Source organism: Heptranchias perlo, chromosome 20 (genome assembly GCF_035084215.1).
Source record: "Heptranchias perlo isolate sHepPer1 chromosome 20, sHepPer1.hap1, whole genome shotgun sequence".
Lineage (NCBI taxonomy): Eukaryota > Metazoa > Chordata > Chondrichthyes > Hexanchiformes > Hexanchidae > Heptranchias > Heptranchias perlo.
In genome coordinates, this window is record NC_090344.1 from 45750908 (window position 1) to 45776750 (window position 25843).

The 25843-nt window shown below is 47.5% G+C and overlaps 1 protein-coding gene across 1 annotated transcript in view; it reads right to left on the reverse strand.

Annotated features, from left to right (window-relative positions):
- Window positions 1–25843, reverse strand: part of LOC137335793 (secreted frizzled-related protein 1-like) — a 91819-nt gene that overhangs the window by 56597 nt on the left and 9379 nt on the right. The window contains exon 2 of the mRNA XM_068001207.1: window positions 16270–16347. Within this exon, the coding sequence (XP_067857308.1) occupies window positions 16270–16347 (78 nt within the window). The remainder of the gene's footprint in view (window positions 1–16269; window positions 16348–25843) is intronic.

Sequence of the window (25843 nt, forward strand, 5' to 3'; positions counted from 1 at the left end):
TATTTATTGACCTTGCTCGCCTGAGTCTCTGAAACTGGTCGATATAAACATTCCAACACTATCACAGAGCACACAGAGGACATCTCTCCTCATATTGTTGAGTGATTATTCGCAGAATAATCAAAGTGTGGAAGAATGGGACATGGTAATAAAATAAACTGCACTGGTGTATAAACCGCTGTTATAAGATAGGTGATTTATACTGTCGATTTTACCGTCCTTTATGAACAGCACTGTGGGAGAACCGTCACCACGCGGACTGCAGCGGTTCAAGAAGGCGGCCCACCACCACCTTCTCAAGGGCAATTAGGGATGGGCAATAAATGCCGGCCTCGCCAGCGACACCCACATCCCATGAACGAATAAAAAAAAAACTTCAGCACCCTGGTCACTGAGATGCAACACCGAGATATCAACGCTCCAGGCCAGACTGTGCAAATGAGTGTGCCAGGGACACAGAACGCAGAAAATGTTGCAGGCCTCACTCCAATTCCTGAAGTTCTGCAAGGGGCGTGCTCGAGTCTGTCCTTCTGTCTGTACATTTTATCTGCTCTGGTTGCAGTGTTTTCATAATAGATAGAGCCTTGCTTATTCTCTCAGCCCCACAGAGATTGCATTCCACTCAGGTCAGTGTGATCCCACTCTGAATCGGTCCCTCAGGGTTTACAGAAACAGCTGCCCTCGTTTACTTGATTTTGCCAAGAGGCATTAAAATTACTTACTCAATTTGTGCAGGAAGCTTGAGTTCCAAGCTGAAGAATACAGGGATGGTTTTCACCAACCTGTACCCCAGACAACAAAAAATGCTGAAATATGGCCACTTAATATTTATCATCATGTTTTACACCGAGCTCGATTTTTGTTTTCCATTGAAGACCAATTTCACCTCCCTAATTTCCAGCTGTTTTAAACTTGTTTTTCATTCATTTAAATTTGTCTGCTTCGGAAACAAATTTGACTAAAAGTGAGTTGCAATCATAAGTCATTTTGTCCCACCAGTTTAAGCCATTTTATTTATCCCCATTGTCATTTTGGAGAGACAAAACTGGCCAGATTTCAGCTTGGTGTGAACCATGATTTTATGTCCCCTCCAGCAATTGGATCTCACAGCATTTCTGTAAATGGTCAAAATTCAGTGTTGAACAATTCTCTAAAGTTTTTAAAAATTAATTCTGGCGTCGCTGGCAAGGCCGGTATTTATTGCCCATCCCTAGTTGCCCTTGAGAAGGTGGTGGTGAGCCACCTTCTTGAACCGCTGCAGTCCGTGTGGTGAAGGTTCTCCCATAGTGTTGTTCAGTAGGGAGTTCCCGGATTTTAACCCTGCAATAATGAAGGAAAGGCAATGTATGTCCAAACCAGGATGGTGTGTGACTTGGAGGGGAATGTGTAGGTGGTGGTGTTCCCTTGCACTTGCTGCCCTTGTCCTTCTTGGTGGTGGAGGTTGCGGGTTTGGGAGGTGCTGCCACAGAAGCTTTGGCGAGTTTCTGTGGTGCATCCTGTAGATGGAACGCACTGCAGCCATGGTACGCTGGTGGTGGAGGGAGTGAATGTTTAGGCTAGTGTATTTGAAAGAGATTTTTGTTGACCAAGATCGTCTCGGAGGAAGAAGTGGCAGCATTGAAAACTACACAGTATTTTTTCTGGTGAATTGCAGTCCAGCCATCGTCCCCTAAAGGTATCTGAAGTAATCTGAATTATCTGACTGTTATTACAGTCTGTCACATGCCACACTGATTGACAGGCCTGGGACCCTTTGAGAACTCCAGGTAGCAACATTCTTGCTCCAAAATATTAATAGAAGATATTTCAAACAATTAGGTTTCCTGTAATCTACTAAGTGGTCTGGTATTATTGCAGATCCTGTAACAAAATGCCTTCAGGCTTAAATCATAAAAGTCAATAATAACCATTATCCTGCTTCATGTGATTTCCTTTAATCTTCACTGACAATGGGAAACTGCATATCAACCAAATAGGCTGACAGACAGCAGCAGACTGTGTCATCAAATGATGATCAATGTCTTTGAATGAGTTGAAAGCACTAATCCAAACTCAGCATTCTGAGCCACTTCAGAAAACTCGTTCGTTATGACATCACCTAAACTGCCTCTCCAGTTAGATTCCTGCCTTTTGTCCAATGTTAGGCACCCAAAATATCCAAAAACACAAGATTTAGTTCTTTCAGAAAGTACTGCCTGAAGTCGGAAATTTGTGATTTCATACATTTCTTTCATTTTGCTTTGCAAAATTGAGTGCCCGGAATGTGTCGGACTGTGGTTCCATATGCAGGAAGCTCCGTGACTAAAACTGGGACAAAGTCAAGTGGGGTGAGGTCTTTCCTCTGTGGGAAGGGAGAGTGAGTTAGTGCACATGACTCTTTGGGAGGGACTTCTTGCACTGGGCTCGGACTGGTACTTTTACCCTGTTGATTGGGGAACGATGCTGGGCGGGAGGCAGGAAAATCAGCTGAATAAGGATGAAATAAATAATACCTTCAAAATAGGAGGAAAAAGATGCCTTGCGGAAACCATTTGCAGGGAGGCCGCAGGATAGTGAGACACACACACGGGAGCAGTCGGGGGGTGGGTTAAAAACACAGAGCGGCAGGCAAGCTTTGTTTACTGAGAGTCTGGAGTTGTGGAGCCCCTCGACGATTATAGTGGCTGTTTTTTTTGTACAACAGTAACTTAGATTTATACAGCACCTTTAACAGAGCAAAATATCCCAATTGGGGTCAGGAAAAGAGATTAAGGGACATTGGCCAATCTGTCATGGAGTAACATGCTCCATTTGTTGGTGCATTTATGGCCTCGTTTATGCTGTTGTCCCTTGATATCGTGACATTGAGTGTATTCCTCCGACGTAAACAGTTTTAATTAAAATACTCTCCTTATTGCAGTAAAGACTGTGTTCACACAAGCTGTAGGACCTCGGTTGTAATTCTAAGGTTTGTCCTGCTCTTTCATGGGGATTCAACACAAAAAGCTGATGCTTGTTAAAACAACACGGTATAAAAATATAGGCAGGCTTCTTCACACCGACAATTATGGCCAAGATTTTGGAAGAGGTGTCTCTTCCATTTTTGGGATCGCAAATTTTGAGCTCCAAAGTGAAAGAAAACCCAGATCCATGGTGTACAACATCTTATCCAATCCCAAGAGGCAGCCAACAGGGAAATTCAAGCTTCCCTGTAATTCCACACCCAATTCTTGCATTTATATCCTGCCGTTCGTGTTGAAACATCTCAAAACACTTCATGCAATCAATTACTGTTCAAAGTGACTGTTTTTATGCACACAATGTGGTTAAGAAATGTGTCCTTGGGTGGCAGCACTGAGCGAGAGGTATCGCATCTGCTGCCCGTTATACGCCCCGTTTGATATTCAATTCCAATTGAAACCCGTTTTTGTGTTACTGTCCAAGATTAATGTTTACCCCTGTGTGGAGTGACTTTGCTCCTTTCAAAAGAGTCAGTGGGCTTTCTACGGACTTGAAAGGAAATGATTCCCAATGTTTGGAGAGGATTGGCGCATCCATTGCAATGTGATTTTGAAAGTCTTGAGTGGGCTCAAAGCTGTTTTCCTCTCACCAATTCTTCCCTTCCAATTTCATCCCCTTCCCAACTCCCCCTGAAGGCATTGATCCCTTCCTGGGGTACGATTCCATGGACGTCATTCACGCCTCCGGTACTTTGTGCAAGTGGCCATTCTTCATGTGTCTGCTTTGACAGTGAGTGTTGACAGGCTGCTCAACCATGGGGTACATCACACCCTAACTCGCCTGGTGACCCAACACTTCCAGCAGGGGTTGCTGAATAGCTATCAGACGATTTTCCTTTCCCATCCCAGGGGCACAGAGTCCAATTTCAGTGGCACTATTGTGAACAGCGAACGCAGCACTGACCGGGAATAAAGTCTAAGATTTTTTTCTAAAGGGATCAAGGGATTATGGGGAAAAAGTGGGAACAGGGCACTGAGTTAGACGATCAGCCATGATCATTTTGAATGGCTGAGCAGGCCCGAATGGCTGAATGGCCTACTCTTGCTCCTATTTTCGATGTTTCGATGTTTCCAGTGTGTCTGGTTCAGCTGCTCTTGTGGAGCCAAGAAGGAAGTGAGAAAACATGTCCATTTCCCCTTTCTCCAATTTCCCCACCTCCTGTATTAAAGCAAAGTGTCTGTCCTGCTTATGGAGCTTGGGCAGTTAGGCCTGCGTTCCTCCAATTGTGGCCTCCTGTGCGTCCCCGATGGTAAGGGGGAGGAGTGAGTATAAGTATTGCTTAAGGGGTAAGAAAGGAACCAATCACCGTTATTACCCTACCCTCACCAGCCAGTGACCCTCACCACCCAGTGGGCCAGTGGCTCACCACCACCTTCTCAAGGGCAATTAGGGATGGGCAATAAATGCCTGCCTCACCAGCGACGCCCACATCCCATGAACGAATAAAAAAAAAACCCTTCCGCCACTTATTACTTCCTCCGCTTTAAGTCACGTTGCACAGGACATAAAAGAGAAGTTATATCAAACGGTGAAGAACACCGTTAAATTTGCACAGTTTAGGACACTCAATCCCAGGGAGGTTTCGGTATAACTTGCTGTCACTAATTCTGCCTAAGCACCGGGCTCAGCAGAAGCAGGAGTAAAGGAGTCGACTCTGCATCAACAGTGCCACCTCAGGCCAACCGACGAGATCTATAGCTGCTGAACTGAGCATCTCCAACAGAGTTAAGCTGTCAAAGTGCAGTCAGGCTCTGGGCAATGGGAATGTGTTCCCCTCACTCACACTCTCCCCATCCCTGCAATCTTTGTTGGATTAAAGTCCCTGCACTGCCTCTCACAGATCTGGGCTAAGTACGTGACTTTATGAAATGAGTTACTTTGAGTTTTCACACTGTCATCACAGCAACGGCAGCCTGTCCCAAGGCCACTATCATCTGACACAGAGTGTAAAGCTGCTGGGACATGCGCTGCCATCTCAGAATGCGTAGTTACAGCAAGCAATGCATCTCCAAGGATTTAAGCCAAAATATCAAACAAAAGAAATTAAATCTTCATTGTACAAAATTAAGGAGTAAAATACAAAGTATGATTTTTATCTGCTATCCGGAGATGGATTGAGTCGGTAAACTCATGAGTATGAAGTCCTCCTGTCTGTTTGATGAAATCACATCAGTGGCCAATCCAGTGGTTTAACTGATTGAGGCGCTTGATTGGTGAACCGTGCAGATTATAAAAGCCCTGGGTTCAATCCTGGCCTGTGCTACATTAGCTGATCTTTGATGAATTGGCAGTAGGGGAGCTACAGTTAGTCTTAGTGTTCCCCAGCTTAGTGAGGGGAACATCAGACTGGGTTCTTTCTCTTGTTTGCTATCTAGTGACCACTACTGGATGTGTGTGGGTGACAGCAAATCGGACCTTAACAAGCATCCAGCATCTTCAGGGGAGGAAGGAAGGCACTGGGAGAAGAATGGTGAGAAAAGGAGGAAGGGCAGGAAATCAAAATCACATCAGCCACTGGGCTGATGGGCCCACCAGCTCCAAATGGGGAACAGTCAAATGAATGGTGTAATCCAGGCCCATAGACCCATGGTTCCAGTCCTGCTTTTCACACGAATGTCATTCAAGAAAGAGTGCAGGGGAATAATACTGCTTAAACGCACAGCGAGTAACATGGAGAGAAACCCTGATTTACATTTTACCGTCTCCTTCAATTCCCAAAACATGCAGAAAGCCACGAAGGATCATGCACTGAGATGCATTCAGATCCTGGACAAAAGTTCTTGCCACCAAAATACGAAGGTGTCTCACAAATTCATATCTAGTTTTCATACAGACCAGATTATTCCCATCTTAATTCATACTCTGTGCTGAGTTAATTGATCTCAGTCAGGGGCTCGCAGTGTGGTATTTTCCTCAGAGGAGGATTATTCTGTCAGAGTTCCTGCTCCTGATCACTTCCCGGTGACACCCACCCCCGCCATTGAAAAATCTGCATGTGTGAATGCCAGGTGTGGAGAGGAGTGGGCATGTCTGTGATGCCCCCATGGTTGAATTGCCCACAAATGCTCACTGTTGAAGCTCACACATGATAAATGGCCACTTGGTTGAGGTACCTCTTGTAACTTTGCTCCAGCAATAATCAGAAGAGGGGTGGGAGGTGGCTGAAATCAGAGGGACTGGTCTGTTGAAAGCCCTTCAGTCACATGGCCCCATATCCATTTTGCTCTGGACGTACTGCTCTGCTTACATTGAATTAGAAAAAAAAAAATTCCTTTCCTGACCGAGACAAGCAAGATTGACTTGAGAACCATTGCAATATGGTATACGTCCAGGCGATAACATTTTCTGGCGCTCCATTGCAATCGTCTTTCCATGTACTTGCAGTGTTGTCAGTTGTTAAGTTTGAACATGATAGCACAACAAGGAGCAAACTGTGCGGCAACATCTGCAGTCATTGTCACCGTCCGCGGAAAATTGATTTTTTTTAAAGAAGAACTGTCCCTTTAATATTAGTAGTAATTTCAGGGTTGTACAAACTAATTTCAGGATTTATACGACATAAAGTGCTTGTGGTTTGTATGTCTTCTTAACTCCTCTATTTATTGACCATTATTTTGTGTGCCAAAATGATGTGTGCTCATGACTTTTTAAAACACTGAATCTTCAGTCATCATCAGCACAGGCCTCTGTTAAGATGGTTGAAAGCCCCATTTAACTATTCGACACAGATTTTTAAAGCCTCTAGAAACAATGACAAGGAGAAAGATATCTCCTGCCCGGTCTTTGTGACAAAAATCATAAAACGCGTTTATAGAGAACATGTTTGTGCTCTTACATGTCAGCGGTGGCTCAGTGGGTAGCACTCTAGCCTCTCAGTCAAGAGGTTGTGGGTTCAAGACCCACTCCAGAGACTTGAGCACATAATCTAGGCTGATACTCCAGAGCAGTACTGAGGGCATGCTGCACCATCAGAGGTGCCGTCTTTTGGATGAAACGTTAAACCGAGGCCCCGTCTGCTCTCTGAGGTGGGCACTATTCGGAGAAGAGCAGGGGGGAGTGCTCCCCTGTGTCCTGGTCAATATTTATCCCTCAACCAAAATCACTAAAACAGATGATCTGGTCATTATCACATTGCTGTTTGTGGGACCTTGCTGTGCGCAAATTGGCTGCTGCATTTCCTACATTACAACACTTCAAAAGTACTTCATTGGCTGTAAAACGCTTTGGATCATCCTGAGATGGTGAAAGGCGCTGTAGAAATGCAAGTCTTTATTCTTTTTTCTTTTTACAACGTGTAGCGCACAGAGGAAAATTTTATCCCCAGCAATTGGCACCAGCCACTCTTTGCTTTAAGTGAATTCTGGCTTGTAACCAAAGTTGGAGATGTTGGAGAAGTGGCGTCAGTCATGAGGAAGCCTGCATAAACATATCTGGTTCCACGTCGATACAGTTTTAAAGCTGAGAAACCAATACAGCCCTTACTTATCCCCCCGAAATAAGCAGGCACAATCTGAGGGCTATTTCAGCTGAAACAAATACATTCAGTTGTCAAGACATCAGCTCAATAAATACATGCAACCAGTTGCATGTTTCTCAAGCAGTCAGTCATGACTGGCAAGTCTTTGCAAACCAATCCCCAGGGTTGGAGTAAACAGAACGGGGAGAAGATTAATATGTCAATGCTTGCAATTCAGCTATGGACAAGGTTGTGTATTTTTTTATGTCGCCAAAGATTACCGAATATTTGGTTGGGGCAGAAAATATTTTTGTTGGTTACATTTTATATTTTGAATACTGCACTTTTGAAGCCTCAAAAATGTAACCACTTTTCCAAAGAAGAACATTTATTTTGTGCAGTTTTTGAGACAAAGCAAAATCACGAAAAGCTTTTGATTCCCAGGATTTTTTTTTGTTATTCTTGGAAGTCTGTGCACAGAGTGAACCCTGCCCATCTTAGCCCCTTTTATCACTCCCCTGTCAGCCATGAATGGGGCAAGGTGACTCGATACTAGATCTTCTCCAATTCTATTCCAGAGAGAGAGGCGACGGGAGGCTCGTGCAACAGTGTCCTCGGCAAGAGGGAAGGTAAGGACTGGGGGAAGCAAGCCACCACCATTCTTGTAGCCAGTCACTGAGCCACACTGAGAGGTTACATGTGTGCCCTCAGTCAGAGAATAATGCAATCGGACCTAAAGAGAGGAAGATAGTAAAATAAACAAAACACATGGCCAGCTTATCAAATTATGGTTAAATTGCAAAAAGCACACTGCGCATTTACTGCGGCAAGGGGGGAGGATCTGTGTGATTTACCTGTGGTTTTGCATGGACTGTGCTCGCACACGTTTTAAACTGGCACGGTTGAGGATTTGCCGATGTTTTCCTCTGATCTTTCCGCTCTTATGTGTGTTAAACTCTAACTACGCCTCTTAAGATTTGGTTTCTCCGCCCTGTGTCAATTTGTTGCACCGCCTTCCCAGGATCCCAAAACTGCGGAGCTGCAAACCTCCCGGCGTTTTCCCTCCTCCCTACAATCTGCCGGCTTTTAAAGCCCAAACTTGGCAGCAGCGAGCCACTGCTTTCAGATTGACCTCCTCTTCTATCGTAGCATTCGCACTCCACCTCCCTGGATTGGGGGGGGGGGGGCGGGGGGGCGGTGGGGCGCGGGGGGGTCGGGGTGGGGGGGGAGGTCGGTCTCCTTTAAAATGTCGAGGCAGCAAATAAAGCAGTAAATTCAAGATGTGGAACTGCATTGCGGGAAATCCTGACCGTGGCAGCATGTTTAGACTCCTGGTATGTTTGACAGAAAAAGAGTTAGACAAGTAATAAACTAGCTGACAGAAACACTCATCACGAGTGAGACTGTGGTAGGAACAAAAGTGGTTTTATTATGTTCTTGCCCAGCTTAACTGAGGGCTCTTTTCAAACTACATACAAACAGCACCTTCATTCTCACCGCACAATGTTTCATTTTTTCTGCCTGGAAAAGTACTGAATTACCAAAGTCACCAGCATTATCGGCCTACTATATATAAAAAAAAATAAATTGCAAACTGAAATGTTGATGAAATAAAGTATTTCATTTTTTTTTTGAAATCCCGTAAAGTGACTCGCTTGTAAAAATATTTCATTAGCAGCTGCATGCCCTCTTGACAGGTTTAACTGGTCTCTGTCCAAATCATATCTGCAGTATGAATATTAACTCTTGATGGTTTAACGGTTCACTGTGTACTAAAAGATTGACTTCTTTTGCCCAGTTTATTTATGCTTTGTTGATCGCCTGAGTGACCTCCTTCTTGCCTTTCGTCCCTGCGTGCACCCTCTGCATCTCATCACCAGGTTTATCTTTCCCTTCACTCCCTCTGCTCCACCACTGGTTATACATTGCAGAAATTATTTTTGAAATTCCTCCCAAAATCTGCAAAAACAAATTCAACTGTCGGACCTCAACCAGGAGACATGCGTAAAAGAGGATACGGGAAGATTCACTTTTATTCTGTCTTGTGTTCAGATTGCAGCGCACAATTCCAACTCAACAAAAGTAACTTAAAACCTGGACAGTTTTTGTTCTTAAAAAGATTTTTTTAAAAAGGCATTGAGAAATATGATTGCAAACATTGGTCGAAAACCTTTCCCTTTAAAATCTTGTGCCTGGACATGGAAATGTCAATTTTGACTGCATTTTAAAATTGGTTTGCTGAACATTTGCAGGGGTAATTTTATGATTTGACGTTCATGGTGGGGAGTCCATGCGTGTGTATCAGAAATTCGGGTACACCGTGAATGATTTTCTGACCATTATCGTGAACAGTAAGACCACATTTGTGTGCAGCGATGCACTCCGCATTATAGGAAGGACGTTGCGGCAATAGAGAGGGGACAGCACAGATTCACTCGGGTGCTGCCTGGTGTGAGGAAACACCCCCAGGATCGATCGCTCTGCCAGCACTCACTGTCAGGGCTCACAAATGAAGTGCGGCAGTATGGATGAGGCATCAATAGGGTGGCCGGCATCAGCGGAAACGCACAGCAAGGTGTCAACATCTTCTGGAGTGGAGGGAAGAAAGTCAAATAAAATAGCAACTGGACCAGAGTGTGTTCATCTCAATTCATCACCAAAACTAGGGGCCATAAATATAAGATAATCACGCATAGATCCAAGAGGGAATTCAGGAGAAACTTCTTCACCCAGAGAGTGGTTACAATGTGGAACTCGCTCCCACACGGAGTAGTTGAGGTGAATAGTATGGATTGATTTAAGGGGAAGCTCGATAAGTACACAAGGGAGAAAGGACTAGCAGGATATGTTGATAAGGTTCGATGAAATAGGGAGGGAGGAGGCTCGTGTGGAGCATAAACACCAGCAGAGACCAGTTGGGCCGAATGGCCTGTTTTTATGCTGTACATTCTGTGTAGAATGTCACCCAGGTCTGGGAGTTGTATCTGAAGTTTGCTTTTATTTCCTGTAGTTATACTTGTTTTGCCAGTGGTTTCCATTACTGTAACCTTGCCAACTGGGGCAGTCACAGACCGAATGCCAGGGCACTTCCCTACTATATATATAAGAACATCAGAGCATAAGAAATAGGAGCAAGAATAGGCCATGCGGCCCTTTGAGCCTGCTCCGCCATTCATGGCTGATCTTCAACCTCAACTGCACTTTCCTGCCCGATCCCCAATATCAGGCCAGACTGGTTCCTGGGCAGCTTCAGTGGGGGAGTGGGAAAGACTTGCTGGTTTATCTCAGACAAAAGAAATAATGTAAGTCCTAAAGAGGATATCGGAGAATATGCAATATTCTTAAAAATAGAAAGATGTTAGGGGGGCTCTTGGTGGTCCATTTGACCAAAGTACCATGGAGCGATACGAAGCCATAGCGATAAGGAAGGTCCCAAATAGATACCCCAGTCTGTGTTTGGTTAGATTAACACATGGGGGGAGGGGTAGTGGTGACAGCACTACAATTGGACGTCTGCGTCCCCCAAGCCATCCAGTGACCTCCTGGTCGAGATGGGACAGCATTGACCTCAGCTGACTTTCCATGGCTGAATAATTTGGCGAGGTGGCTTTGCCCAAGCATGAAGAACAACCGTTTACGGCAAGGTGGCAGAGAGCTGCCGGTTGGCACCTGTTTGAGCTGCGTGGCAGCACAAGAAGAGGGGGCGAAGACAAGAGAGGAGATGATGGCAGTGAAAAAAGAGAACCCTGGGCTATTGCCGTGGACAGTGCTATTTATTCCAAGCTAAATATAGGTTGGTGCTTGTGAAAGGGCTAAGAGTGAGTTATTTAAATATTATACAAAGTGTCTGAGGTAAATCAAACATTCTGTGGTTTTCATGTTGAATTCTTCTGATTTTGTTTTTCAAAAACCCAACATGTGTAGACGAACAGAAGGAGCAGTGTTCAGCGTCGTTCAGTGTGAAGCAGATTGCTGTGGCCTTCAACTGTGTGCGGCAGAATCGATCCAGACCAATTCGTCAAACGTGTGGCCACTTGCTCGGGTTACATTTCATGACTTATTTTGACTGTGGAGAGACTGTTGCCACATTTCTGATTTAACCCTTTCCCAGGCCCCACGTTAAGAACTGAGAAGTTCTCGATGCAGAATTGAAGAGGGCCTGGCTCCTCTTTTTGAAGATTGCATCCGTTTGTCTTTCTCTCCTCCTTCTCCCTTCGCCTCCTTTCCTGAAAGCACTAACTCACTCACTGGGGTGCGATGCTGTGGATGGTGGTCACTTGATTTGACCAGATCCTATTCTCACCCAACACAACAGATGGGCTGAATGGCCTGTTTGAGTGCTGCAACTTCCATGCAGTTATGTAACAACCACTCCCAGACCCAGCAGAAGTCAGCGGGAACCAACATAACATGGCAAGAGTGATTCACAACATGTGAACCATTTTGAGAGATTTCAACACGATAAGACACTACAAAAATGCAAGTATTATATAGTAATAGTGGTCAGGAATGGGGACCCTGGTCGTCTTTCCCCTCCCTAAACCGGGGGTGCTCGTGTCAATTGTAGTATCACTACCGCTGCCCAGACTGAGATTGCCTAACAGCGCAGATTCGACATCTCAGGCCCTTCTGGTCTGTACCGCACCGTGGTCTAGAAATTTACAGGCGTAAAACAGGCGCCGAAGGGTCCGATATGGCAGGGGGCAGCGCACGCTCATTCCGCGCCGGATGTGTGCCGCCCGCCATATTGGACAGGGCTCCTCGGTCAGCATCCGGGGCAGGAAACTGGCGCTAGGCCCGTTGCACATGTAAATTGCGGGGCCGAGCACCTGTTTCAGGCCGCTTTGTGAAATTGGACTGCGAGCGATTGAAGGCGTGCGCCGTGCGCGCTGCGGCAAGTTTGTTCAGGCGCACAGCTGCCACGCCAGTGGTTCTTAAAGGGACTGCTGGAGGCTGCCACCTGCAAGATAAGTTTGAAGTTTTTTAACTGACCTTATTGTGGAGCCAGGAGGAGCAGGAGTGCTCACAGTAAATGGCCCAATTTACTGGATATCAGGTCATTTACCGCACATCTGTTTTTTTTGACATAAGGTGCCAAGCTCTGATACAAGTTTAGTCAAACAACATGCCCCTGATAATGGGCACTTTCTCATTCGGATTTGCTGTTAGTTAGATGTTGTTAACTGATCTGTAACCTCTGAATGACAGTCACATCAGCGGGGAACAGACTTTTGCAGGGACAAGGGGAGGAAGCTCTGAATGTTCAGAGCAAGTTTACCAGGTCCCTTACGACAATACCACAACAAACGGGATGAGACGTTAAGCCGAGGCCCCGTCTGCCCTCTCAGGTGGGTGGAAAAGATCCCATGGTACTATTTTGAAGAAGAGGTGATGTTCATGGTTGAAGAATCTGTCAGGATGTTCGCAAAGCACACCACACGCAAAGATCCAGCAAATTGCACAGATTATTGGGTGGGTGGTCCTGATTATATAAAGTCATCACACCGAGAGGCTTATCAATTTGAGCAGATTCTTTTCAGTTGATCCCCGGTAATTTTCATTGTAACTGGCCCTGACAACCCTCTATTTTTTATAATTCGTGTTGCAATTGTCATTTCTAACTTTTAAGCCACAACAGCATGACTGAATGATAATGGGGTTAATTTGGACTGTTGACGATTGTGTAAAATGGACCATATTGATCCAGTCATTTCAACGGCAGTGAAAATCAGGAGTGATGTATAATGGGTGGCTGAATCAATATCGTCTGTTTCACATTATAGCCCAAAGCCAAAATTAACCCCATTGTGAAAACAAAGAAAGAAAGACTTGCATTTATATAGCGCCTTTTGGCACCTCAGGACGTCCCAAAGCGCTTTGCAACCAATGAAGTAGTTTTGAAGTGTAATCACTGTTGTAACGTAGGAAATGCGGCAGCCAATTTGCGCACAGCAAGATCCCACAAACAGCAATGTGATAATGACCAGATCATCTGCTTCACTGATGATGGTTGGGCGATAGGTATTGGTCAGGACAGCGGGGAAAACGCCCCTGCTCTTCTTCGAAATAGTGCCATGGGATCTTTTACAACCACCGGAGAGGGCAGACTCGGTTTAACGTCTCGTCCGAAAGACGACATCTCTGACACTGCAGCACTCCCTCAGCGCTGCACTGGAGTGTCAGCCTAGATTTTTGTGCTCAAGTCTCTGGACTGAAGTGTGAAGTCTTATGTGGAGGGTTGCAGGTATTTGGAGGGCAATTTCTGAGAGAGGGAGCCTTGTCCGCTCACAGTGCGTGACAGGAATCAAGGGCAGCAAGCCTGCAATTTCCCACCATGTACAGCCTGTGGGCAAGGCTCCATACTGTCAACGCAAATTTCAAAAATTGGACCTTTGCGTCCTTCTATCTTTCTTTCTCCCCAAGAACAAGCTTTGAGTTCATGAGGATTTGTCTGTCATGAACATCCATCAATATTCTTCTTCCTCATTGGTTCAATCTCTGTGTTTTTCTCCTTTCCAATTGGTTACTTTCTACTTATTATATTGCACAAAACCATCACCAAAAGAAAAAAATCTGCCCAATCACGTTGCAACAAAACAATCTTCCAATTGCATTGGAGCAAATAAGATTTCCGCAGGAAACAGCCTCCATGAGAGAACTCACTATGGGCCCATAAAAAGCAGCTTAAGCACATAATGAATATATGAAAAATTAAATAACCCATCAAAAAAATCACAAACTCAATGGGCTTCTCCAATTGCGATCTTCTAATCACTCCGACATATTTCTCTCTCTCCACCCACCTCCCCCACAAAATCAACAGCTTTGGCCCCACATTCCTTCCCAACAGACAACACCACACCGACCCACTCCCCCTTTAATATCTAACGTGAAGAAAGCACGCACAGGGGATCAGGTGGTTGCTGCATCCCCTCTGGCTGCTCCCTGCTCTCCAGCTCCCTCCCTTCCTGTGGCTTTTCCACTGAGCCAAGGCCCTGGTCCCATTGGGAAAGATGGCTGGGGGAATAGACAGCAATGGCACATCCCCGAAGGAAGTGGATGCAGCCGTCAGAGATTGCTGGAGGCAGCAGGAGCTGCGAGAGAGGAACAGAGATGAACAGGAAGAGACAGAAACAGCAAGAGACACAGGAAGAGAATAACAAGGACAGTGTAACAGATCATAGAATCATTGAATGATACAGCACAGAACGAGGCCATTCGGCCCATTGTGCCTGTGCCGGCTCTTTAAAAGCGCTATCCAATTAGTCCCACTCCCCTGCTCTTTCCCCATCACCCTGCAAATTTTTCCCCTTCAAATATTTATCCAATTCCCTTTTGAAAGTTATTATTGAATCTGCTTCCACCGCCCTTTCAGGCAGAGCATTCCAGATCATAACAGCTCGCTGTGTAAAAGATACGAGGGACCTCAGAGCAGCTCCATCAAGGAGCTCATAAATCTTTTGCTGCAACCATGAATCCCAGGTGTCTTCAAGACGGACACCTGAGCTGCAGCAACTAATTCTTCCCTGACCCCTAAACGTCCCTCATCTCGAAAGCAACACAACTGGATCTCGTTCGGCCTCAGCTTTGCAAGCTTAAAGCCAAGCTTCCTTAATGCTCCTTGTAAGCAAGCCTGCCCTGAGAAGCAAATGGCAAGAGCTCAGTAATTGGTTCGGTGTCAGCTTTGCTCAGTTGGGAACACTCTTGCCTCTGAGTCACCTCAGGGCTTGAGCGCATAATCTCAGCTGACACTTTAATGCTGCAATGTCGGACACATTAACCGAGGCCCCAGATAGCTGTTCAGGTGAATGGTAAAGATCCAGTGACACTGTACGAGGAGAAGCAGGGGTTCTCCTGGGGTCCTGGTCACAATCCCTTCCCAAATCGCCGCTCAAACTGGTCATTCAATGTTGCCCGTGGCACTTAGCTGTGCGTAAAATGGCTGCCAGATTTACCCACATAACAACAGTAACTGAACTTCAGACAAATTAATTGCACGTGAAACGCTTTGGAACATCTCTGTGAGGCCTGATCGATTGGCGGACGGAAACACTGTGCGCCGTGCCCTAAAATACCCGTGAGCCAATGCCCTGTGAGATCTTGCATTCTCAAGAGAATTCCCAGAGATGGAAAAGCTTATTCGCTGAAACTCCAAGACACCCGCTCACACTCCTGAACACACTTGGCCCCTGGGCCTCAGTGACTCGAAAAGTTTCCTTGCAGGTTACTGACAGCAAGGCAGGAACCAGCCCCCCCCATCCTCCCCCCACCCCGTGTCAGACACTGGCGGCAGCATTAAACCAGATATAAAAGCAGCTGTACGCAGACCCTGACAGATGGAGTCCCGTTGTTGTTGTTGAGGACCTGTCAAATGGCGTCTCCCAAAAATGGTGCTGTTAAATGTTCAGATTCTTCTCTCAGGTGCATCAGGCTGCACCCAGTCAGATATAAGATGGGGTTTTTCACCTCAGCGCTCCAGGCGAAGATCCGGGAGCACATTATCGGGAAACTGCACGGCCCCAGCCCCCTGATCTTCTTGTGCATTTCAGTGGAGAGCTGAAGAGGGAAATCTCCCCTTTTATCTGCCAAAAATATACGTGCATTGAATCACACGTGCAGGCAAGGTCGAGAATGTTGAATTCCCCGACCCTCCACAAACAAAACTGAAATCATTCGGAATTTTTTCAACGTGCCGCCGACACTCTCGAGGACGCAGCTGAAATTAAGCTGACTGAGCGAGAGAAAAAAAACACAATTCGCGAAAAGGTCAAAGTTGGGCCCGTTTTGGTGCATTAATGGTGGGTGCTACTTACCGAATTCGCTTGCACAGAGGTGATCCAGAATAATGTCTGTATTCATTTCATTGTCACAGGGTGGACACACTTCCGATGCTGCCGGACAAACAAAAAAAAAATCACAGTCAGTCGGAGCAGGATAGGTGAGAAGCAGTAGTACACAGAGATTAAAACAACAACAACAACTTGCATTTATATAGCGCCTTTAATGCAGGAAAACGTCCCAAGGCGCTTCACAGGAGCCAAATCAGACAAAGATTCACACCGAGCCAAAGAAGGAGATGTTCGGAGGGGTAACAAATAGCTTGGTCAAACAGATGGGGTTACAGGGAGGGTGACAGATGGCTGAGAGTCGGTACTGAGGCAGTAATGCATTCACGAGGTTCCATAAACTGAGAGAGAGAAAGAGAGAGAGAGACAATATCAACTCATTTGTCAGTATTATCCAATGCTCAAGTTGTACTATTACTTGAAAAGACGTTTAATCTGCCCCAGTTTTCTCCCCAATCTCTTCGAGGGGATCACTCCCTTTCTGGAGTTCTCTGAGAGTCAACACCTCACCCAGTTGGCCGGTGTCATGCGCGAGCCCAGATGGTGCGTGTCAGAGCGACGAGGACTTCACAGTTTAGCCCGTCCTGTTCTCACCCGACATGAACTTTCCAACAGGGCTCACTGGATAACGATCAGGAGTGCTGGCTTATTTTCACAAGCCTAGAAGGTGCTGAAGGCAATTATATCAGCCTCCCCTGGGCTTACATTTACCCAACAGGCCGATAGAAAGACAGACTTGTATTTGTACAGTGCCTTTAATAAGAATATAAGAACACAAGAAATAGGAGCAGGAGTAGGCCATACTGCCTCTGAGCCTACTCCGTCATTCAATCAGATCATGGCTGATCTTCGACCTCAACTCCACTTCCCCGTCTGATTCCCATATCCCTTGATTCCCCAAGAGTCCGAAAATCTATCGATCTCAACCTTGAATATATTCAACGACTGAGCATCCACAGCCCTCTGGGGTAGAGAATTCCAAAGACTCACAATCCTCTGAGTGAAGAAATTTACCTCATCTCAGTCCGAAATGGCCGACCCCTTATCCTGAGACCATGCCCCATCGTTCTAGACTCTCCAGCCAGAGGAAACAACCTCTCAGCATCTAACCTGTCAAGCCCTCTCAGAATATTATATCACCTCTCATTCTTCTAAACTCCAGAGAGTATAGGCCCATTCTACTCAATCTCTCTTCAGAAGACAACCCTCTCATCCCAGGAATCAATCTAGGCAAGTATATCCTTCCTTAGATAAGGAGACCAAAGCTGTACACAATACTCCAGGTGTGGACTCACCAAAGCCCTGTACAATTTTAGTTAGACCTCTTTACTCTTGGAATCCAACCCCCTTGCAATAAAGGCCAACATTCCATTTGCCTTCCTAATTGCTTGCTGTACCTGCATGTTAACTTTCTGTTATTTGTGTACGAGGACACCCAAATCCCTCTGAACACCAACATTTAATAGTTTCTCACTGTTCTGTTTTTCTATTCTTCCTACCAAAGTGAATAACCTCACATTTCCCCACATTATACTCCATCTGACACCTTCTCGCCCACTCACTTAACCTGTCACTATCCTTTTGCAGACTGCATGTGTCCTCCTCACAGCTTACTTTCCCACCTAGCTTTGTATCGTCAGCATACTTGGATACATGACACTCGGTCTCTTCATCTCAGTCATTAATATCGATTGTAAATAGCTGAGGCCCAAGCACCGATTCTTGCGGCACCCCACTAGTTACAGCCTGCCAACCGTTAATCCCCACTCTGTTTTCTGTCCATTAACCAATCCTCTATCCATGCTCATATCTTACTCCCAACCCCATGAGCCCTTATCTTGTGTCACAACCTTTTGTTTTCACCTAATCGAATGCCTTTTGAAAATCCAAATATACTACATCCATTGGTTCCCCCTTATTTACCCTGCTCGTTACATCCTCAAAAAACTCTAATAGACTTTCACGGCCTCAGGATGTCTTAAAGCGCTTCACAGCCAATGAAGTACTTTTGAAGTGTAGTCACTGTTGTAATGTAGGAAACGCAGCATATAATTTGCACACAATGACCAGATCATCTGTTTTTAGTTATGTTGGCTGAAGGATAAATATTGGTCAGGACTCCCCTGCTCTTCTTAGAAATAGTGTCATGAGATTTTTTGCGTCCACCTGAGAGGGCAGACAGGGCCTCGGTTTAACGCTTCATTCAAAAGACGGCACCATTGACAGTGCAGCACTCCCTCAGTACTGCATTGGAGTGTCAGCCTGGATTATATGCTGAAGTCTCTACAGTAGGACTTGAACCCACAACCTTCTGACTCAGAGGTAAAGTGTGCTACCACTGCGCCAAGGCTGACCCTCCCCTCATAGCGCTACTCTAAGGTAAACCTACTTTGTAACTGCTATTAATTCTTATCTGTGATGGACGAATAAAGTGGGTGAAGTTGAGTGCCCAGCACCCACAATGGTACCACATGACTCCGACTGAATGGTACCACACGATGTGACTGGTACTACGGTGAAATGAGCTTTCAGGGAATAATGGCATGTTGTGTACACAGGTGTTTCACTGTAATGATTCCGTCAGCTGGTGAGTAGTGAAAGATTGATTGTGCAGGGAAGGCTGATTGCAGTTTTGTTGACAGACTCTGCTCAGAGCTATTTACGTCACACACTGATACAGCAGACCTCAGCCTCTCGCTGCGTGCTGCTGTTTGTTTTACTTGTCATGCACAATTTCACAGTTAAGAAAGTAAAACTTGCTTCAGCTCTTTTCCACTCGACCCTCAGGGTGATTGTCAAACGATGGAAAAGGCATGCTCCTTTATTTTTTTCCGTCCGAGCAACTTTTACAGCTTTGAATCATAGAATGATACAGCACAGAAGGAGGCCATTCAGCCCATCGTGCCCGTGCCGGCTCTTTGAAAGAGCTATCCAATTCGTCCCACCCCACTGCTCTTTCTCCATCGCCCTGCAAATTCTTCCCCTTCAAGTCTTTATCCAATTCCCTTTTGAAAGTTACTATTGGACCTGCTTCCACCGCCAGGTTTGGAAGATTTTGCCCGGAATAAACTCTTTTCCTTCCCATGTATACGATGAAGAAAATTTCAAATCAGAATGTTCAAAAGGACCATTCTGATTTCAGTCGATAGTGTTCAACAGTACTGGTTGTTCCAAAACTCCAGTGCTGTCCCGACTGCTGCACGGAGTTGCTGTGTATTTTGCATCCCTCCTGTCTGGGGGGGCATTGCTTGGGTACCATGCAAAAAGTGGGGCCGATTTCTAACTTGGCGCCCGGGCGTGAAACGGACTTTGCAGGTTGCCCGCCCGCTGATTTCAATAGCAACTCGAATCGGGCGGTTTCTGCCTGTTTCATGCCCGGGGTGACAAGTTGGACATCTAAACCCCAGCAAGTGTTGGCATCAGAAACGAGCCAGATCCTGTCCTCACCTGTATTTGATTGAGGCTTTTTCAGGATTTTGAAAGGAACTGCTCGAGAAACTTTTTCTGCTGGTGAAGAGAGTCTAAGACAAGGGGGCATAACCTCAGAGTCAGAGCCAGGGCGTTCAGGAGAGAAGTTAGGAAACACTTCTTCAAGCAAAGGGTGGGAGAGGTGTGGAACTCTCTCCCACAAAAAACAGTCAATCCTAGCTCAATTAATAATTTTAAATCTGAGATCGAGAGATTTTTGCTAACCAAGGGCATTAAAGGATATGGAGCCAAGGTGGGTAAATGGAGTTAGGCTACAGATCAGCCATGATCTGATTGAATGGTGGAACAGGCTCGAGGGGCTGAATGGCCTACTCCTGCTCCTATGATCCTATATCCACGACCATGCACGGGCACACTCGCACGCTTGCAGACAGCAGCAGTAGGAACCTTGGCTGATTCCCTGCCCCTGCACACCCCAACCCCTCGCCCCACCCAGCCAAGGAGCACAGAGGCACCCCGACTGGTTCCCCAGCTAACTCAGCATAGAGCAGGGATCAAACCTGGGACGTTCTGGTCTACAGTGAGTGGTATGGGTACCTTCACCCACTGAGCCAGAAGGGAGCGATCAGTTCTTTGTTCTAACATAAATTTGTTTTTGATAAGACTAAAATAAATTGATGTCAATGCATCTCCAATTGCATCTTCCCTGTGGCAAGTTGAAACTGGAAGTGCTCATCCATATTTAGGATTAACCTGACGTGAGTAACAAGTCCTTCATTCCCTTGCCCTGTAAATGTTGCAGTGTCTCTTTCCCAATCCTCCCCAGGTTCACGCGAGGACATTATTCATGCGTTCGCGATCACCGAACTAGTGACCTCTACTCGAGTCCAATTTGATAGCAAGTCCAAGCCAGTAAATGGATCACCACAATAAACATTTGAAAATGGAAAAAAAAAATCATTAGAATTAAATTATTACTTCATCGTCTTATTTCAAAAAGAGCAGCAGCAACTGTGGGCTATTTAATCTTTTACACCACGAGAAGCATCTGAGGAGAGAACCGAGGAATTAACGTTTCAGGTGTGAAACTTTTGTTAATTTCAACATTTAATCCTCAGCCAATACCACAAAATCAGATGACCTGGTCACTTATCTCATTGCTGTTTCGGAACAAGAAAGAAACTCTTGCATTTCTGTGGCGCCTTTCACGACCTCAGGACGTCCCAGAGCGCTCTCCAGCCAATGAAGTACTTTCTGAAGTGTAGTCACTGTTGTAATGTAGGAAACGCGGCATCCAATTTGCGCACAGCAAGATCCCACAAACAGCAATGTGATAATGTGTTTTTTTAGTGATGTTGGTTGAGGGATAAATATCAGATAGGAAACCGGGGAAAACTCCCCTGCTCTTCTTCGAAATAGTGCCATGGGATCTTGTATGTCCACCTGAGAGGGCAGACGGTTTGATGTCTCATCCGAAAGATGGCATCTCCGACAGTACAACACTCCCTCAGTACTGCACTGAGGTTTCAGACTAGATTACATGCTCAAGTCTCTGGAGTAGAACTTGAACCAACAATCTTCTGACTCAGAGGCAAGTGTGCTACCACTGCGCCAAGGCTGACCCTCCCCCAATAGTGCTCCCCCAAAGTAAACCTACTTTGTAACTGCTATTAATTCTGTCGCCAGTCGAAATGTAGCATCAATCCTTTCCAAACCCTGTGACATGAGATGAGGAATAATTTTTTTACACAGCGAGTTGTTATGATCTGGAATCTCATTAGATTAATTCCTGGGAAGAGAGGGTTGTCCTATGAGGAGAGATTGAGTAGAATGGTCCTACGCTCTCTGGAGTTTAGAAGAATGAGAGGTGATCTCATTGAAACATATAAGATTCTGAGGAGGCTTGTCAGGGTAGTTGCTGAGAGGTTGTTTCCCCTGGCTGGAGAGTCCAGAATTAAGATCACAGTCTCAGGATAAGGGGTCGGCTGTTTAGGACTGAGGTGAGGAGGAATTTCTTCACTCAGAGGTTTGTGAATCTTTGGAATTCTCTCCCCCAGAGGGCTGTGGGTGTTCAGTCATTGAGTATATTCAAGGCTGAGATCGATAGATTTTTGGACTCTAGGGGAATCAAGGGACATGGGGATCGGGCAGGAAAGTGGAGTTGAGGTTGAAGGTCAGCCATGATCTGATTGAATGGCGGAGCAGGTTCGAGGGGCCGTATGGCCTACTCCTGCTCCTATTTCTTATGTTCTTATGGAATGCACTGCCTGAAAGGGTGGTGGATGCAGATTGAATAATAACTTTCAAAAGGGAATTGGTTAAATACTTGAAGGGAAAAAAATTGCAGGGCTAAGGGGAAAGAGCAGTGGTGTGGGACTAATTGGACAGCTTTTTCAAAGAGCCGGCACAGGATGGGCCGAATATTCTCCTTCTGTGCTGTATGATTCTATGATATATGTGACAGGCAGCCAGAACATCCCTTTTGGTCGCTGATACGCACCAAACATTCCCAAGGCCGTTGCGTGCCTTTCGTGTCAATGCAACTTGATATCAGAACACGGCAGCAGTTCCGGCAGAGTTCCTGAAACAGCTACAGGCTCAGCACAGCAGGATGGCCTGGCGGAGTCATTCAGACCCAAAGGATTTTAGCCTGGAAATTCCTCAGGGAAAATTCCCTCCTCTGCCTGGCCTCCAGTCTTCCTCACTTGCAATGTGCCGTGGCATTGGAAGAGAGAAATGCGATGGGAAGGTTTGCGCCAGAAAACATATGTGGTCTTGCTCTGATTCAGGCATGGTATGTGCCTGTGTAATCCATTGGGTGACCATCTGTTTCTTGTAACATACGCAGCAGACTCGTATGGATGACATTTAACGAAATGTAGTGTAGGGATGGATTGCTGTAATGAGCAGAATATGCAGGTAGAGTGGATGGGAAATGAGGCTGTTATTTAAGTACCGACAGAGTCTAGTATCACAAGGGGAAAGAAAGGTTCCAAGGCTTTTTTTTTAAAGGGGGACTTCCTCTCCTAAAAAGAATAAAATCAGAACTTAAATGATGCACAAATTATTGACATGAACATTCCCTTCACAGATTGTTCAATGAATTTACTGTTATGCTATTGCAACAGTCAATTCTTCATTGTGAATGTCACCCACCATCGATGATATAGACCGTTGGGGTCTGCACTATAGGCACAGAAACAAACGCCCAATCTAATATGTGAGTGAGGATGTAATATAACAGATGCCAGGGAGGGATGCCAAGCCGGCAATCTGATAGTTTCACATACTGATTATAAACCACTCAGGCTACACTTTTGTGGTTTATGATGACATTTGAATGCTTCAAATTGGATTAAAGCTTGGTAATAACTCATTGGGGGTAATTTTAACCCCCCCAGGACGGGTGGGAGAGGGTCAGGGGCGGGGGGGGGGGGCAGGTTAAATTGTTAAAAATGTTAAACCCGACCCCGACCTGCCACGAACCCGCCTACTTCCAGTTCAACCCCGGAGGGTTGAGGAGGAGCAGCCAAGAAACCTGCTCTGGAGAGGAGGGTCGGTCATTATAATATGTTCATGAAACTGCGTTCCTCAGATTTTGGGAGCCATTTGAATTTAACGGCTGAGGGCCGGGTTTCCCAGGGCTCAGGAAACCCGGCAAGTGAAGAAGGGAAATGTCGGATCCAGCAGGTAAGTACTTTTCCAGCACTGCTTGTGGGCCAGGAGGAGCAGGAGTGATTCCCCTGGCCTCTCAAACAAACCTTCTGCTGCGATCTCTCCCTCCCCTCAATCTTCAGACACCCCCTAACATGATCTCTCCCCCCAGCGATCTCTCCCCCCTGCGATCTCTCCCCCCTCCCGCAATCCCTCCCCCCGCAATCCCTCCCCCTGCAATCCCTCCCCCTGCAATCCCTCCCCCCCGCAATCTCTCCTCCCCCCCGCAATCTCTCCCCCCCGCAATCCCTCCCCCCGCAATCCCTCCCCCTGCAATCCCTCCCCCTGCAATCTCTCCCCCCCGCAATCTCTCCCCCCGCAATCTCTCCTCCCCCCCGCAATCTCTCCCCCCCGCAATCTCTCCCCCTGCAATCTCTCCCCCCCGCAATCTCTCCCCCCTGCAATCTTTCCCCCCCGCAATCTCTCCCCCTGCAATCTCTCCTCCCTCCCGCAATCTCTCCCCCCCGCAATCTCTCCTCCCTCCCGCAATCTCTCCCCTTGCAATCTCTCCCCCCCGCAATCTCTCCCCCCTGCAATCTTTCCCCCCCGCAATCTCTCCCCCCCGCAATCTCTCCCCCTCGCAATCTCTCCCCCTGCAATCTCTCCCCCTGCAATCTCTCCTCCCTCCCGCAATCTCTCCCCCCCGCAATCTCTCCCCCTGCAATCTCTCCCCCCCGCAATCTCTCCCCCCCGCAATCTCTCCCCTCCGCAATCTCTTCTCCCTCCCGCAATCTCTCCCCCCCGCAATCTCTCCCCCCCGCAATCTCTCCCCCCCGCAATCTCTCCCCCTGCAATCTCTCCCCCCCGCAATCTCTCCCCCCTGCAATCTTTCCCCCCCGCAATCTCTCCCCCCCGCAATCTCTCCCCCTCGCAATCTCTCCCCCTGCAATCTCTCCCCCTGCAATCTCTCCTCCCTCCCGCAATCTCTCCCCCTGCAATCTCTCCTCCCTCCCGCAATCTCTCCCCCCCGCAATCTCTCCCCCTGCAATCTCTCCCCCCCGCAATCTCTCCCCCCCGCAATCTCTCCCCTCCGCAATCTCTTCTCCCTCCCGCAATCTCTCCCCCCCGCAATCTCTCCCCCCCGCAATCTCTCCCCTCCGCAATCTCTTCTCCCTCCCGCAATCTCTCCCCCCCGCAATCTCTCCCCCTGCAATCTCTCCTCCCTCCCGCAATCTCTCCGCCCTGCAATCTCTCCCCCCCGCAATCTCTCCCCCCCGCAATCTCTCCTCCCTCCCGCGATCTCTCCCCCCCGCAATCTCTCCCCCCCGCAATCTCTCCCCCCCGCAATCTCTCCCCCCCGCAATCTCTCCTCCCTCCCGCAATCTCTCCCCCTGCAATCTCTCCCCCCTGCAATCTCTCCCCCCTGCAATCTCTCCCCCCTGCAATCTCTCCCCCCCGCAATCTCTCCCCCTGCAATCTCTCCCCCCTGCAATCTCTCCCCCCTGCAATCTCTCCCCCCTGCAATCTTTCCCCCCCGCAATCTCTCCCCCTGCAATCTCTCCTCCCTCCCGCAATCTCTCCCCCTGCAATCTCTCCTCCCTCCCGCAATCTCTCCCCCTGCAATCTCTCCTCCCTCCCGCAATCTCTCCCCCCCGCAATCTCTCCCCCCCGCAATCTCTCCTCCCTCCCGCAATCTCTCCCCCCTGCAATCTCTCCCCCCTGCAATCTCTCCCCCCTGCAATCTCTCCCCCCCGCAATCTCTCCCCCCCGCAATCTCTCCCCCTGCAATCTCTCCCCCCTGCAATCTCTCCCCCCTGCAATCTTTCCCCCCCGCAATCTCTCCCCCTGCAATCTCTCCTCCCTCCCGCCATCTCTCCCCCCTGCGACCTCTCCCCACCCCCCGCGACCTCTCCCCACCCCCCGCGATCTCTCCCCACCCCCCGCGATCTCTCCCCACCCCCCGCGATCTCTCCCCACCCCCCGCGATCTCTCCCCCCTGCGATCTCTCCCCACCCCCCGCGATCTCTCCCCCCTGCGATCTCTCCCCACCCCCCGCGATCTCTCCCCACCCCCCGCGATCTCTCCCTCCTGCGACCTCTTCCCCCCTGCCGCAATCTCTACCCACCCCCCGCGATCTCTCCTCCCTGCGATCTCTCCCCACCCCCCACGATCTCTCCCCCATGCGACCTCTTCCCCCCCCCGCAATCTCTCCCCACCCCCCGCGATCTCTCCCCCCTCGATCTCTGCCTCCCTCCCTCCTCGCTGCCGCGCTTCAACCACCCCCCCTCCCCGACCCCACTGACCCCCATTCTTCTCGATTGCCGGGAACCGTCCCCAATGGTCCCCGACTGCTGCCTTCTACAGCTGACCTTCCCACCCGACAGCCACCAGCCTCTCAATCTGGCCAACCGACAGGCAGGAAAACAGAGTTAAAATTATTCCAATGAGGTCCTGTCGT